Below are 16,348 nucleotides of genomic sequence, written 5' to 3' on the forward strand. Positions count from 1 at the left end.
CTCCCTGTCTGCTTGATGGCTCCGTGCTGGTTGGCTGCGTCCAGACTGCACGTCTGTCCTTAGGCTTTCTCCAGCAAGTAGCTATCGTGTACAGGCCAGGAACCTTTTTCTCCCTCCCCTTCTTTCCTTTCCTGCAATCTGACAAGGCCAGGCTGTCAAGTCCTCTGCCCTGCTCACATTCTGTAGACAGAGAGATGTGTAGCTTTGCAGCAGTTTCTTTCCTGACAAAACAATCCATGTGCTGTCATGTCTTCTTGCCTCACTTCCTCGTGTCTCTGTTGTTGGCATACCCGAGTCATCCCCTCAGCAGATACGGTAGTAAATGGGTGGTGGGCTTGGGTACAGGAGCATGGTGAGCAGTAGCTAGCACAGGCCCTCTGGTGAAAGCAGGGAAGCTGTGAACAAGGGGTGCAGGGTGTCAAAGGAGTGCAGCTAGATGCCAGAGTAGGGCTGGAAGACGGGTTCCTCAGCACGAGCTTCTATGGGACGTGGTCTTGTGCTCCTCATACGCGTTCCTCCACAGACCATCCCGGGTAGCTCCTGAGGTGGCTGCATCTTTCAAAAGCAGAAGCAGCCGAGAGCCAAATAAGGGTTCAGCAGTGTATCTTTGTGAGGGGTGTCAGAGCACAGAGATCTGAGCAGGTGCAGCTTGTGGCCACGTGGCTAGCACAGCCAAGTGTGCTCTGTGCCTTGTCACAGGTTTTCCACTATGAACTGATGGGCAGCAGAGAGAGACCTCCAGGCCCTTGAAGGGAGGTGCGAGAGGCGGCCAGAGAAGATGAGATTGTCTGGTGAGCACACAGGCACCTGGCAGTAGCTACCTCCAGGTGAAGGGTGCGTCTGCTCGCCTGTGTGTTCACTGAGGAAAAGTACCTGGGGAAGAGAGGGAGGTGATAGAGACTATCCATCAGCCCTGTAACTCTGCAAGGGGAGGAAAGAGAGTAAGTTTTGTGTAAACGAATGCTTAGAAATTATTCTGGAGATAATTTACTGAGATGGAAAAAGAGGATTAATTTTTTTTTCCCCTCAAAAATCCTGAATTAGCTACAGGACCATGTCTTTCTGGACTCCAGCACAAGCCTTGAAGCTGTTGACAGGAAAAACTAGAGAAAGTATTGAGCTACTTTGGTTTTAACTTCTCAGTTTGTAATAGTTTTTTCTCCATCCCTAGAGGTGCTTGGTTGAGTAGTATGAGTTCCTCTTACAAACATACGTACTTTGTGTTAGTCTGAAGTAAACACTTTCCCTTCTGCTAAAGTATTAAAAGTAACAAGTTTCTACCAGTTTTGTGAAAATTGGTGGGGCAGTAGAGGAGGGTGATCCAAATCGGTGCCTTCCCTGGGACAGTACGCATTCTCCTGCTGCCTGGGCAGCCACCGCTTACCTACCCCCAGCCCTCAGGCGGTGCACGTCTGTCTCTAAGCTCACTGCCACTTGACCAGTTGGTAGTTGTGAGTCATGAGAGGTACTTGGGGGTATTGCAGTGCACCGCAGGGAATGTGGAGGGAGCCAGGATTATCACAGTGGGACAGTGCAGGGTGGACACATAAAAAGCAGTCTTTGTTATTTCTGTGCCTTGCTGTGTCTAAGCTCTGTGGCTTGTTCTTACCTTTCCTTCACACTAAAGAAATGGAAATAAATTTATGTATGTGCTGACTAGTGACTGTAGATCAGTTCTTCTCCTGTCAAGCCTTTCTCTCCAGGATCTCAAAAGTTAGTACTAATGGAACAATTAGTTGTGTGTGGAGCTGTCAGAAAATTTCTGTCCTTCCAAGGCTTTATTCACAGATGAACTTGAGCATTGGTGTCCTTGGCCAGCAGGTTTTTGGTTCTCCTGAGACAGGCTTTTAAGTCTTGCTGGACTGATCTCTCAAACGTGTAGAATAGTACTGATTTAATGGGGAATGCAATTTTGATTCACTTCCACCTTCCTGAAAAGCATCATCATCCCAGTTTGTGTTTTGAATGAAATGAGTGAGCCCTTCCTTTGCTTTTGAAAGTAAAGGCTTGGATATTTCCTTGAAGAGAACGAAGGTTGAGAATCTCAAATGGAAGGAGGCGTGTAAGTCACAGAGGGGCTAGGATTTATTAAGCATGTCGGTTATCAGTATGTCCTACTGAACAACCTGTGTGTCTGTTGGCACATATTATTGTCTTTCATGAGCCTTCTTGTGAAGCACCAAAGTCTGGCAATTTACTCGAACCCGCCTCAGGGCCCTGGGTTCACAGTTTGACCAGGTATGTAAGGTTCTTTGTGTTACTGACATTCTGCAAAACAAGAAAATCTTCTGTAAATTTGTACTGATTTTTGAGATCCTGGAGAGGAAGGTGCAATAGGAGGCAAATTCATCTAGTCACCAGTCAGGCACCAGACAGGAAATCTGTCTCCTTGTCTTTAGTGTGAAGCAAAGGTGAAAACAAATCACAGAGCTTAGGCACAGCAAGACAGTTTCAGACCCCTCCTGTGTGAAAGGCTGAGTCTCCTCTGACTCCCTGGGAGTCAGCTAAATGCCTCAGACAGCAGAGGCTTAAGGAATGGTTGTTACTGAATATGTGCATAGAATACCTGACCTGAAACTCTTGTAGCTGTTTTAAGGTTGGACAGGAGAGGCCATTCCTGCCTCTGGGATACTGGCCATGGTAAGAAAATAGAAATACCAGCTGGCAGGACACGAGCAGCGCAAGCTGTAGCCTTAGCTCCTACCTGGAGACTTGGCCAGCAGCTGCAGGACACCACTACAGGGGTGGGCTGGCATTTGCTAGGTCTTATGCTGGCATTTGCTTTTCATGTGTTTTGGTAGTCTTGAGGAAAGTCCTTTTGGTTGTTTCTAGTGAAAAGATGAAGGCTGTAAAAGCTTAGTGCTGTTTTTTACAACATGCTATAGCTACAAATAGATTGTGCTAAAAAATCATAGCAACATAACAGGCAAGTCTGGATCGTTTGTTTCCTCTATTGACTTTCAAGTTAGGAGATTAAGTTAATTGTTTTTGCACTTGCTGTAGCTAACCTTTATTTCACTGGGATCCAACCATCTCGCCTGTGACACTCGCTGTTCAGCTCCAGTGCCAAATTCTTAATTCAGAAGAAAACTGGATGGAGAAGGCCATTGGTATCTCTCTTTTGAATGTTGCCTGAGGAATGTCAATCTGTCAACAGGCACTCAAGGTGCTAATAGCTATCTTAGAGGAGAAGCGGGCAAGAAGCCAGTGATTACCTTCTGGTTGACTAGATTTATGTTCTGAAAAGCTCCCTAGAATAGTTTAAGAGGGGTAAGTTGCAGTACTTGGACAGAAATGCGAACACTGCCCAGGCCATATAAGAAGTAATTGACTTCAAACAAATATGACTCCTTCCCCCAGTAGGAAAACCTTGGATAGGGTGGTCCTCTGTGGCTTTGATCTGTCTGGCACCTTTTTGAAGAACCAGCTTGCAGGCTGGTAGGTATGAGCACAATATGTGTTTTAGCCCAGTTCCTGGTTGTTAGATTTGCATGGGAGTTCTAATTGTTATGGAGTTTCTTTCTTGCTGTTGGTCTGTATTCAAAGGCAAAGACCATTGTCAAGGAAGAGGGAGACATGGGAACTTGGAAAGGTTCTGTGCCTGCATGGCTCTGAGGGAACTGAACAAGTGAGAGGCCCTGAGACAAAAGTGCTCGTAGTGGTGGAGGCCTCTTCTATTCCTTTTTATTCTCCCAACTCAAGTCCCTCGTTCCACTGTGTAATCTGCAGGCTGAAAGGCCTGGCTAGACTGGATGGCATTAAGAAGTAGGGGCTCCTGCTACAAAGTGAGACTTCAGTGAGCTCAGCACGAGGCAGACTGGTGAGAGGCAGTGGCCAAGTTGACTTTTCACTAGTATCGAGAGAAGGTGTCCCTACTCTGCTAGAAACCTCCTTAGCTTCTCCCAAATGTCTCTTTTTTTCAATGCTGAACAGGCAAGGCCTGCATTTGCTAGCAGAAGGAACAGAAGGTCTTGAATCTCTGCACTTTGAAATAGCTTTCTGTATCCCGTTATTGTCACTGTACTCCATGCTGTAAATCAAATCCCAGGAATCCAGACCATGCAGAGAATCTGTCCCGTGGCAACTAGATCCAAGAGTGCAAAGTCATAACGCAGCAAAGAGTGATGTTGGCAGAGGACAGCTGCTTTTTCTCAAGGGCTCAGTCCTTCTCTGCTTTACCACCCCAGCCACACAGAGTCCACACCTGGTTTAATGTCTGTATCTTAAACAGAGATGACATTCAGCAGGTCATCTTCAAAACAAGCAGGTGAGAGGGAAAAAAAGCTACTTAGAATGAGACTGTTAACAGTATGGAATAGGAAGGAGGTTTGAGGAGTCTAAACAGATGCTAGAAATCAGAGTCAGGAGCCTCTTGCCAGAAATTTGGCATCTTAATAGGCAAACAGGAGGAAATCTCAGAATTATTTCCTTATTTGTGACAGCCACCCCCTCCTTGATACGACTAAGCTCTCTCTGCCTCAGGCAGTTTGCTTCACATTTCATATTGATCAGTTGTCCAAAAAAAAATCAAAGAGAGAAATAGGACAGATCATGAACTGTACCTCCAAGTCAGTCAGAATCAGCATTACCCAGATACTTCAAAACTAGGAGAAACATGCAGGTTTTTTGAGTCTGTGCTATGTTCTGGTTGTAAGACATGTATCCTGTGATGCATATTCTTATTAAAATTAAGAAATCAGAAGCTGTCCAGCTCTGCAGCTTACAGGAGTCTTCAGCCCTGGAATCTGGGAGGAGGGCGTCCGCCTCAGTGCCACCAGGAACAGTTTTGTGGGAGCCTCTGTTCAGGGGCTGGCAGCAAATCACAGCTGAAGTCCCACTGATGAGGAGAACATGAAACATTAATTTGGTTTCCAAAGGGGCCGTCTGTAAGTCTGCCAGGGGTTGGTGGAGTGAGGGCAGCAGGTAAGAGGGTATCTTAAGGTGTGTTTAGGTTTCCTTTTGTGGATTTAGCTGGAGACCTTTAAGAAGTTACAGCTCCAGCTCCTCACAGCTGGAGATAATGACCCCGTGTAAGAGCTGTGTTCTTGATTCACGTGGATGCCATGCAGTGTTTCACAGCAAAAGGGTGCAAGGCTAGCTTGAGTCAGCAAAGCTGCTGAAGGGAACAGAATCTCCTGTGACCAGTTCTGCACCTGGCAAAGGGTAGAAGTGCTCATCTTACCTGTTAATGTATCTCAGTGTTGGTGTAACTCCCAGTTCAGGGGCACTTAACGAACAGACAGGAGCAGTAACTTCTGGAAATAGATACAGCTGTTTCCAAAGTGAACATCTGTGTCTTCAATTAGTGGTTCTAAAATGGCTGAGCTATCAAATTGCTCTTTAGCATAAAAGTGAGACAGTATGTGCAATTAGGAAGCAATGAGATGGTTGCTATGGTTGGCACAGTATAGAAATAGAAGTTGCCTGGGAGAGGAGCTGTAGATGACATGAAAATATCACAGGGAGGAGGGGAGATAGGAAGACACAGGCAAATGGTTAGGAGGAGTATCTCCCGGGATGTGGCAAGTGCCTACAACCTCACAGTTTAAAATCCCTCATTTTATGTCCTGTGGTTTCGTCTGTGACCCATTTGGTGATTGCTTGCAGACTCCTTTCCATTGCTCCACAGGACAGCACCTATCTTTGCCCTAGCCTTCCCTTACAGGGACTCAGCACTTTACTACAGCTTCTGGCCTCTCAATTTTCAGCTGTTTTTCGTATTCCCTCTAAAAATATATTTTCCCTTTGCTACTACACAGTGATTTTCTTTAGTTAAGAGAAAATCACTAAAGAAAATCTCTAAGGAGATAGAAGATTTAGCCACTGATAAATAAATAGATACTTATCTGTTTTTGCAGAGTGTTTGAAGATCTAAAAATAGCAAGTATATGAAATAAATCTTTACTGTAGACTTTTTCAGACCGTGAGAGGCAGAACACTTGCTGGTGGACCACAAAGTGCTGCCTGAAGCCAATTCCTCATCGTTCTCAGCTGTTGAATCACACTAGAAAGCTAAAACTGTAGCACTTCCCTAATAATGTCTTTATTATAATAAGTAGTTACTGCAGCTGTCACGTGTTGTGAATACAAGTTGGGGGAGGAGGCTGTGGGACAGCCTTTTCTGCTGCACTCACCCAGAGTGGTGCTCTGCTCATCTCTGGAAAAGAAACAAAGAGCTGGCTGTGCCCAGAACTGCTGGGATTGCCCCGGCCCTGCAGAACCTGAATCCAACAGTTAGGCACCAGTTTGCACTGCAGTCACCCACCTAGCACTCAAAATATCTCTTAGTCTTTTCTGGGCAGTTTACGCCAAGCTCCAGCTGTAGTCCTCACCTGGTGTTTCTCCATTATCTTACTTGAAAGTCTCGTCTCATCTGACGCAACACTACCATTAAAAAGTAAGGAGCAACAGAGTGGAAAATGTTGTGTCATTCTGGCAAACACATCCAAGGGTGTCCACCGGCCTGTTAGAGGTTGGGTTTGAATTCCTGAGCTGGAATGAACACACAGATTTAGGGCTGCACCAAAGCAAAGATGTCTCCCTAACCACAGGGCACTGCCAGCCCAAGGTTCTTTGTGTCCCCTATTGAGATAGCTGTGACTTGCATAATTAACTAATTATTCTTTAGAGTTGTTGGGGGAGGGAGCAAAGACAGTCACTATACAGCCTGGTGTTTGGGACGCAGATGTGTGAAGGTCCCGTTCACGTCTCCGTGCTAGCGGGTGTCTCGACTGTGCACAAAAGAGACAAGCTCGGGCGGCGGGGCGGAGAGCAATCCCACTCTGTTCCTGGCAGGGCGGGAGCCGCAGCCCACCCCTCTCCTGCTGCTGCGCCGCGCCTTTGGGGCTCTGTCCTCCACTGGGTATAGGCCTGCAGCTGCAGGTGAGAATCTCTTGTCTTCGGAGAGCAGGAGTGGCGGTGTAGTGCTGGGCCCGGTTTTTGATTCTCGGTGGTTGCCTCTGCAGCTGCTCCGGCCGTTGGAGCCCGTGGAGTCCCCTGGGGCTGGTCGCCCTGCAGGGCCTCGTCCCCAGGCCGGAGGGCAGCAGCAGCCACGGCCGGCGAGCTGCTCTGAGCAACGTTCTTCCAGTTTCCTTAATACTCCTGTAAGGCACACCAGAGTTGCCATGTAAACAGCATGTTGATCACAGGCATGGACAATAACAAATTGGAAGGTGTTTCAAACCGTTAAGGTGAATGAAAAAATAAACCCGAGAGCCCAGAGAGCAAAGTGGTCTTGGCAAGAAAGAACAAAGATTTAAACTGAGGAAGTGCAATGACCTTATCATATCTTCTCAATCAAGAGATATGCTGAACCCAATACAGCCATTGTTGTCTGGAAAAAAAAAAAAAAAAACTGGGAGCCTGGGATTCTGTGTATGTAAATACATAGAGGATCTTGAAAATAACTTTCTCAAAGTTTTTAGGGAAAAGAAAGAGAAGTAAAAATAATCAATGGATCACTGCAAGTTTAAGAAAAAATCTTTAATTGCTTTTAGGAATAATTTTAGCTGTTACTTCTCTCTGACAAAGGTGTTATGTTGTAATCTAAAAACCTTGATTTTTTGCTTTGAAACAAAAATAAGTGTTTTTCAGGGACAATTTGTTAGTAAAACAATTTACTGTTGCAGCCAACATAAGCACTACATCAGCTTTGGAATCTAATTTACAGCCTGTGGAAACTAGTGGAGACTGTGGGTCATCCTCTCTCTGGAGTCTGAGGAGCTGGCCCAGCGGCTCTCCTGGTGTTGGGGCGATCTCATTTGGCAGTGGGCTGTAACTTGGAACGTGATGGTGGCCAGCTGCTACGTTGTGAAGCTCCCAGAAGTGGAGACAGCCCGCTTCCCTAGGCCAGGGCAGAGGCAGATGCCGACATGTTCTGGACCCTGTTTATCCTCTAAAGGTCAAGCCCGAGTGAGACACGGCCGTCCACTTTCCAAGCTGTGTTTGTGGCTGTGGCAGCTGCTGCTGCTTGTGCAGGGCCAGGCCCTGTACAGGTGCTCTGCCTCTGCCAAGAGGAGATTACAGTTTTCTTTAAAATTGAATTTGCCCAGAATCTTTCCTTTCTAGAACCCACACACTGTTCACAATCTCTTCAGCCCAACCCTCTGTGGAGGGGTTTCTTCTTAAATTTATTGAGGACTCTCCTCTTGAACAGTTTGAGTGCACGGACAGCAGGAAGGCTGTGTGTCAGCTTTCCTCATGCCGCTCTGTAGCACGTTCCAGTATGAACTGGTGGTGCTGTGGTCGCCCACAGATTGCCCACACTTCTGCCCACAGCTGTGCAATCACCTAAGCATGTCTCGGGGATTGGTACATCCCTCTGACCCGTTGTGACAGGTCAGGGCTGTTACTCCCGCAGTACAGCAAGGGTGCCCAGGTACAGAGGAGCTAGGAGATGTTTCGGAGATGCACAGGGCTGTAGGTAAGGAGCTGCTGAATGGTGAATTCGCAATTGCCAGCTTGTGTACTGGCTGCCAAAGCAACCTTTGTGTTTATTTTTTAATTCCCGAGCCTGTCTGACTAGCAGAGCTTCCAAATGTCCACCAGCCAGAGCTGGTCCCACCAGCTGTACGCTGTTCAGTTTGCGCACTGAGGAAGGAGCTTCAGCAGCTGTGTGCCCTTCGGGTGCTGGGAGTAGGACGCTGCTTCCAGCGAGGGTATGTCCACGCCTCTCCCTCACTGCTGAACAGCACAGGGCTGCCTTGGTCCTGGGGAGAGGTGGGTCTATATTGTGGTAGGAGATAGGAGGGTGTATTTGCACAGACAGGGTAAGAGGCAGGACCTTTCCTCCCTTTCCTGTAGTCTTCCTAATCTCTCTCCCAGGGAGCTGCAGCTTGCTGTACTCAGTACAGTCCTCAAGTGTTTGTGAATGAATGCGTTGTTTCATTTTCTCTGAATGGACACCATTTGGGGCTGGATCCTTTTTCTCCCATTGGCACTGAAGAAGCTGCAGTTGGAGACTTCACGGCCTTAGAATGAAAGAGTCAGTTACTATCTCAGTGTTATGATGTCATTTCAGAATGAAGGAAATGGCAGTCTTTCAGCTTGCACTAGCTCATGTTAATTATGCAAATACATGCACTCTGAGAACCCTCATGTTAATTATGCAAATACATGCACTCTGAGAACCCTCCTGCATGGTTTGACTGTGTTCAGAGGTGGGCTTTTTTCAATAGAGCATCAGGAAGCCCGTGTGGTGTAAGGCTCAACTCTGCTAGGATGTAGCAAAAGGTGCTGAACCATAGCGATATCTAGGATCTTTTTGTAAGAAGAGTCTTATCAGAAGTGCCACCCTGAAGAGGTATGTTCATAACATCAGATGAGAGATCGGAAAGTTAGGAAGAATTGGTTTTTAATCACTGTGGCTTGTGTGCATTGGTAACATGTCCAGACTGTGAAACTTTGGTATTTTTTATCAGTGTACTATTGGTGTTCACTTTACAGGTAGAACTTGGCCTGGTAAGCCCAAATAATCTTAGGGACAAAGGAGATGAAGGGTGTGCAAAGGACAGGGGAGGTAATGAGGAATAAAGAATGCTCCCTGGGTGGGGAGAGGATTGGTCAGATGAACAGTCTGCATCCTCTCTATGGCAAGGTCCTGAGAGCTCGGCAGCCCAGACTTTACACCCTGCCCTCAGGTGTGTACAAACATTGGTAAGATCCCTCTCCCAAGCTTGCTTTTCCGGGCTAAACAGTCCCACCTCTCAGCCTTCCTTTCACCAGATGTGCCGGTCCTTTGATCACTTTTGTGGCTGTTATGTTCATTACAATTTGGTATACCAGTCAGAGCATCATGACTGGCTTCAGCACAGTGTCTCCCTTGACAGATGACTCTTCAGGGCTCTGGCCTAGGTGACCATATTTCACAGAGAGGAGAACCTGGGTCCCACTGACCTGATACTTGGTCTCTGGTTTCAGCACAGTGGGTTGTAACCATGATTCTTCCGGTTCTGATCAACAGAATAGTAAGACCTCTGAGGTTTGATGGGCTGAAAGATTGAAGCAAATGACCAACAGCAGCTCTTGCAGCTATTCTGCCATCCCTTTGGACCAGCCCAGAATTTATTATTCAGCTACACGGGTTTTTAGGTGCTTTCAATTAGAGTGGCAAAACATACTGCAAACAAGGATTTGTACTGACAGCATGACCTCCTTTTCTGCCTCCATGGCCATCTGTCTGCTTCTAGGATCATCTCCTCCTTGGGCATCCTGTGTGTCACACAGTTACCCTAGAGCACTGTCCTTTGTTTTAGCCTGGACTGACCCCCCCATAGTCCTCTCTGCTTGACTGCTGATCACTAAAACCACAGTGTCTGGTCCTTCATTCTCTCACCCTCTATCTCTTTGCGCACGTAGACAGCCCTAGATGGGTAATTCACACCAACTCCAGAATCTACAATGGCTTTGCTCATCACTTGCTGTCCTCCACCATAACCAAATCAATTCTACACTCAAAGGGCCACATAATCATAGAATATCTCAAGCTGGAAGGGACCTATAAGGATCATTGAGTCCCACTCCCTGCTCCTCACAGGACTAGCTAAAACTAAACCACATGACTACGAGCATCATCCAGACACTCCTTGAACTCTGCCAGGCTTGGTGCCGTGACCATGTCCCTGGGGAGCCTGTTCCAGGGACCAGCCACCCTCTCGGTGAAGAGCCTTTTCGTAATGTCCAGTCTGAACTTGCCCTGATGCAGCTTCATCCCATTTCCTTGTGTCCTGTTGCTGGTCACAGAGATGAGCACCTCCCCCTCCGCTGCCCCCCTTGAGGAAGCTGTAGGCTGTGTTGAGGTTCCCCGTCAGCCTTTCTAGTAAGTAAGTTATACATACTCTTAAAAAGCAAAAAACACAGACTTTTCCTCCCTCCCCACTAATGATCCATGAGTGTCCCCTACTGTTAACCCTGGGAGTTCCTCTGGCATTGCCTGGAGGAGCTGTCATTCATCACCTCTGGGGTGTTCCTGTGTAATGCCCCCCTGGTCCGTGCCTGCTGCCGTCCAGGAGCTGGCTGCCCTGAGGAAAGAGAGCGTTACGCCTGCCCTCTGTGGTCCTTCGGGATGAAGGTGGTGTTACTTCTACGCAACGGTAACTAATGTGATCTGTGTGGAGAAGGAGAATGCCCCTGTCCTCTGAAATTTTGGTGAGGTCATAAATGAGGTGCGTTTGTGTATCAAATCTTTTCATATGTTATGCAGGAAGCACTTTGTGTGGGTAAAAGGCAACTAGTGCCATGAGTCAAAAGCTACCTAAGAGACAGAAAACAAATAATATGGTCAAGTTTCTGCAGCATCCAGAGGCAAAATACAAGGGCTTCATGGTTTCCTACTAAATATAAAGCTGATCAATACAGTAATGACGAGGAAAGTGGTTGGAATGAACATGGAGGTGGCTGAATTTGTAGATGACTCAGTTACTTATATCTAGAAAAAACTGTGAGGAACTCCTGCAACTAAATTGAACAGTCATCATGATGTTCCATTAAATTCATTGTCAAAAAATGCAAAATCAAGCACTAGAAAAATTAAACCTTCCAGACTCCTTATGAGGGCTCAGTTAATAGTGTTGTGGCAGGGCGAAATTTGGGTGTCACTGTGTACCCCTAACTGAAGATCTTTATTTGGTGCAAAGCTAGTGTCAGGTTATGTTACGATGCATAAAAAAATAGGATGGGGGATAATACAGACAGTACAATAATGCTATCATGTGAATCTTCTGTGTTCCTTCTCATCTTGTATACTTCTGCTTTTACTCATCCTGATGGCCATGGCAGAACTAGAAGAGTGTCAGGGATAGGTGACAGTGGTTATGAGGGACTAAGAGAAACTCTCCACTTAAGGAACGGATGGTAAAGACTGGGGCTTTCTGCCTGGGTGGAGACATGATAGATAGAAACATTCTCTGGAAGCACACAGGCCTTGTGATGACTACAGTAATCAGAATGTGCCTGAACACACAAAGTGAAGATTCGTATGAAATGAGAAATTCAGTGCTAATGAAGTTTACTCCCACGGTTACTGGGGGAGAGGAGATTTCATTTAATGTAGCAGTTTGTGAGCATAGTTCGAGAGTGCTGAGCAGGGTCAGGGATGTGTGTTCAGAATGCACCTACCGATCCGTGGTCAGAGAGCTCTGTGCATATGTTTGTTCCAGGCAAGTTGAAGACAGCAGTCTTCGGGAGCCTGAGGAAGATATTCCTTCTACTGGTAAATGTAATTAAGGGATTTTGCCATTTGCAGGGGTATTTCCAGGCATGCGTTTCACTGGGATGGGGCTCTAGTAAGGACAAATACCTGGCAATGACCTGAACAGTGTGCTGTCAGTCACTGTGTCTGTGATGTCCATTGCACTGTACTCATTTCTGTTGCATGTAGTTTTTGTTAGTAAGAAGGATGCCCCAGTCTGTGTGTTTAAATCCTTTGTCTGTGCAGCTGCTTCTGCAGGCCTGGATAGAGGGAGCAGCCAGCTAAGGGCTTCTCAGAAAGATGAGCACTTGGATTCAAAGAGGCTTTGGGATGGTGGGTGTTCCCCCAGCTGGGCAGAGCCCAGCATTTGCTCTGTCCCATACTGGGGTGCTCTGTGACTGAGCCAGCGGGCAGCGGCCAGCAGCCGGCTGTGAGCAGGGGCCGGGGCACTCGCCCTGGTGAGTTTGCAGGCTGGGTCAGGCCACTGCATTGCCCTCTCACTTGCAGTTTGCAGCTCAGCATGGAGTTTGTGTGCTGTTCTGCTTTATCTCTGCATTAAAATGAAGAACAGTTCTGGGTTTTGGCGTGCCCCATGTGTGTGGTGATTCAGTGTTTCTGGAAGTGGCCTGCCTGTCTGGCTGTGCTCCTGCATCCTTCTGAGAACCAACTGCTGCAGCTGAAGAAAGGGAATCTGCCCAACAGTGCGTCAGGAGCAAAGCTCTGGAAGGCTGCACTGCTTCACAGAGTCACAGAATCACTGAATCGTAGGTTGGAAGGGTCCTCTTGAGATTGTCTACTCCAATCCCACCTGCTCACTTGAGCAGGTTTCCCAGGGCTGTGTCCAGTTGGGTTTTGACTGTATCTGAGGATGGATACTCCACAACCTCTTTGTACAACCCGTTCCAGTGTTTGACCACCCTCACAGCAAAAAAAAAAAAAAAAAAAGTGTGTTCATATGGGATTGCAAGTGCCTTAATTTGTGCCTCTTGCCTCTTGTTCTGTCACTGGGCACTACTGAGAAGAATCTGACTTCCTCCTCTGCATTCCCTCCCGTCAGGTATTTATACATATTGATAAGATCCCTCCCCCACCCCAAGCCCTCTCTTTTCAGCCTGAACAGTCTTAGTGTGCTCAGCCTCGCCTCAGGAAAACGCTTCAGTCCCTTAATCATCTTCACAGCCCTTCACAAGACTCAGTACTTCACCATTCCTACCTCCCATCTGCCAGCAGCTGCGGGCCCCACAGTGTGAACCCTTCTCTTTCTTTCAAGTACGAAAGGGAGAGCCCCTCGAGGGGTGAGGGGATGCGAGCAGAATGCTAACCAGCCATGCTTTGTTTACCAGTCTCAGCAGTGACGGCTCAGCTGCTTGGGCTTGAACCACAGAAATGGCAAAGGGCAGCAGTGTTTTCACGCCTGTTAGTCCTGCGGACAGGCCTCTTTCCCTGTGCAGCTGGCATTGTCCACTGAGTGCTGCCCAGCCTGCGGCCTCCAGCTGGCGTTGCCTCTGTGGCTCCTGGCTCCCGGTGCTGGGAGGGATGCTGGGCGCCCGTGACCCCACTGTGCCCTCCTTTCGCGTGGCACAAGGCAGAGACTGCTGGCAGTGGTTCTGTACGCCCAGCTGTGTGTGTTCCCCAGTGACGTGGTCAACTGCCAGCAAAGCCTGTCTGGGACATGTAGGCAGCAAGGTGGCAGAAGCTAAAGCGTGGGGAGTGCTGTGGGTTTCGCTTTGTCCCAGAGCTACTGTTGAAAACTGGGAGCAGATCGCTTCTGTTGTGGATGCTCTGAGCAGCGTGTGAGTGGAGGTCCCTGTGTGGGGTGAGGAATCGAGGTACTCCTTGTGTTTGCTGCTGGGATCTCAGCAACACCGAGGTACCAGCAGTGCCATTAAAATTATCATTACCTCAAGGACGAGTGGGTCTTTGCTGCTTTGGGCTGCAGTGCGTGTCCCAGAACCCTTCCTGGGCCCTCCTCACCTGCAGCACCGGCCACCCTCCCACACTGCTCCCCACGAGCTCACTTGTACCATTCCTTCTTGGTTCCCAGCTTCCCCCATCCATACACCAAACATCCCACATCAAGCGGCAGAAATGCCACTGAACTCAGTGCAGGCATTTCCTTTGCACAGCGATGGTTTTGTTTTAGTCTGGACAGACTGTTTTTAGACAAACTGAAAGAACACACATTCAGAAAGCAGCTAGGGTTGTAGAGTATAAATAGTTCCGTTGAGAGCTTAGAGCCGCTCTCATTTTAGGCTGAAAGTTGCCTTCTGGGCATATCTATCTGGTTTATACTTGATTGCTGGCATCCAGAGTAAAACATCCCAGTAAACTGAGCTTGATTAAAGCTATACTGAGTATTGGCTTTTCTCTGACTTCTTTCTTTTTGTGTCCTTTTGGTGTCTTTCTTTGAAATACCAGTTTGATCAAGCTATTTTGGAAGGGTTGAGATCTGCCTAGTAAGAGAACTGGTGGGAGGTTGTGCAATAGGGAGGGTGGAAAGAACAGCATTGTCAGAGAGCAACAGTTGTCTGGAAGACAAAAATTAGGAATAGATGTCCATTTTTGGTGAAGTTCTATGGCACTCCAGTCTATGTGAGGGCTTAAAGCCTATGAAAGATTAAAACCCTATAAATTACACATTCCAAGAGTCAAGGTCTCAGTGCCTGACTCGCAGAGTGGATGTAATGTCCAGAGGTAGGTATCTGCAAAGACCAGAATCCAAGAAATTACATGCTGCCTGCAGTGTCAAGGGAGATGCTGCAGGAAGGGGCTGTACATCATGCCGCTTCCCAGAACTGACGTGGGTACACAACAGTGGCTCTAGCCCTGTCTTTCAGGATGGCAGGCACTCACCACTGTTCTTTCTAATAAATTAATCTGGCCCAGGCTTTATGTCAATATTTTGCCAAATATCCATGAAAGGCCCATGCCGAGGTGAGCACACAAACTGCTTTTTTACACTACCAGGCTCTTGCTTTCTCTTCTTTGGCTCTTGCTTTTTTGCCTAAATAGAGAGCAAGAGCAGAGTGCTGTTTGTGACTCTCACAGGATGGAGACAGGAGGACAAGCATTCTTACCATCTAGGTGGTTCCCATAGCAGCAGTTTAGGAGTGCATGTTTGGATTAAAGAAAAACACTTCATAAGAGAAGAAACTTAAGAACGATGAGAGATTCGTTATTAGTGCTGCACCACTCTAATGAAGGGTGAGTTGGCACACACCAGCTGGCTTGCAAAGCCCCATGGTGAGTCAGGCTTGGACAACATCCAGATACCTCTCCATGGTAGCCGCGATGAAGCAAGATACTTCTGTCTGGAGAGGATAATTGGTCTGTGCCATGTTTACGGGGCGCAGCTGTCGGGCGCAAGCGGGCAGCTTGCTGTGCCTGGGACTGTGGGCTTTGGAACATGTTGGAATTGAGTTGCAAATTGTGCTGATCCAGAACTAGGATTTTTTTCTTTGTTACTGAAAAGAGTTTGCTTTGTTCTATGAGACCCAGGTATTAAATTGCATCTAGAATGCAAGTTGAAGCCTTACAATCGAGCCCATGCTGAAGTGGAATTTTTGAGGCTAAAACATCAGTAGGCAGATACTGTCTTATCAGCTTCTCTCATCCTGTCTAATCCCTTACCTCTCCCCAGGCCAGCGAACCCTCCATCACCGGAGTGATACCCTGGAGACGGTGATCCTGGTAAATCCCAATGTGGACAGCATCGTGTCTGAGGTAAGGGCCAGGTGCCAGCAGGTTTTCTCCACATCAGCTCTTCTCCCCTTGCTTGACATGAAGGTCATGATCATCATGCTTTGTGCCTTCTGGAGAGTTGGAACATGCTTCCAGTCTGCTGCAAGGTGTTCTGGTCTTGCCAACAAGATCCATGCAGTAACCAGTATTCTGTGGCAAAATCTACTGCTGGACAAAGAAACACATGAGAGTGTATGGTTTCTTGTGTACTAGCCCTTTAGGAATGAGCTGCTTCCTGGAAGAGTTAGTGCCTTAGAATTGCCTAATTTTAAGGATTTCTCAGGAGCTTGTAGAGTTTCCTAGCAAATAAGGTGGAGGGCTTCTGAACCTTGAGCATTCTAGTTTGATGAGACTCTAAATGTACCGAACTCTTGCATGGCAGTGTAATGCCAAACATCTCTTGGCACTGGCCTACTTTCT

At 47.4% G+C, this 16,348-nt stretch overlaps 1 protein-coding gene across 2 annotated transcripts in view; it reads left to right on the forward strand.

The window, feature by feature from the left end:
- MAP1A (microtubule associated protein 1A) overlaps nt 1–16,348 on the forward strand; it is a 65,365-nt gene that overhangs the window by 32,250 nt on the left and 16,767 nt on the right. For both annotated transcript variants that reach the window (XM_074880809.1, XM_074880811.1), the window contains one exon: nt 15,828–15,910. In XM_074880809.1, the coding sequence (XP_074736910.1) occupies nt 15,828–15,910 (83 nt within the window). The remainder of the gene's footprint in view (nt 1–15,827; nt 15,911–16,348) is intronic.

Source organism: Strix uralensis, chromosome 11 (genome assembly GCF_047716275.1).
Source record: "Strix uralensis isolate ZFMK-TIS-50842 chromosome 11, bStrUra1, whole genome shotgun sequence".
NCBI classification, from domain to species: Eukaryota; Metazoa; Chordata; class Aves; order Strigiformes; family Strigidae; genus Strix; species Strix uralensis.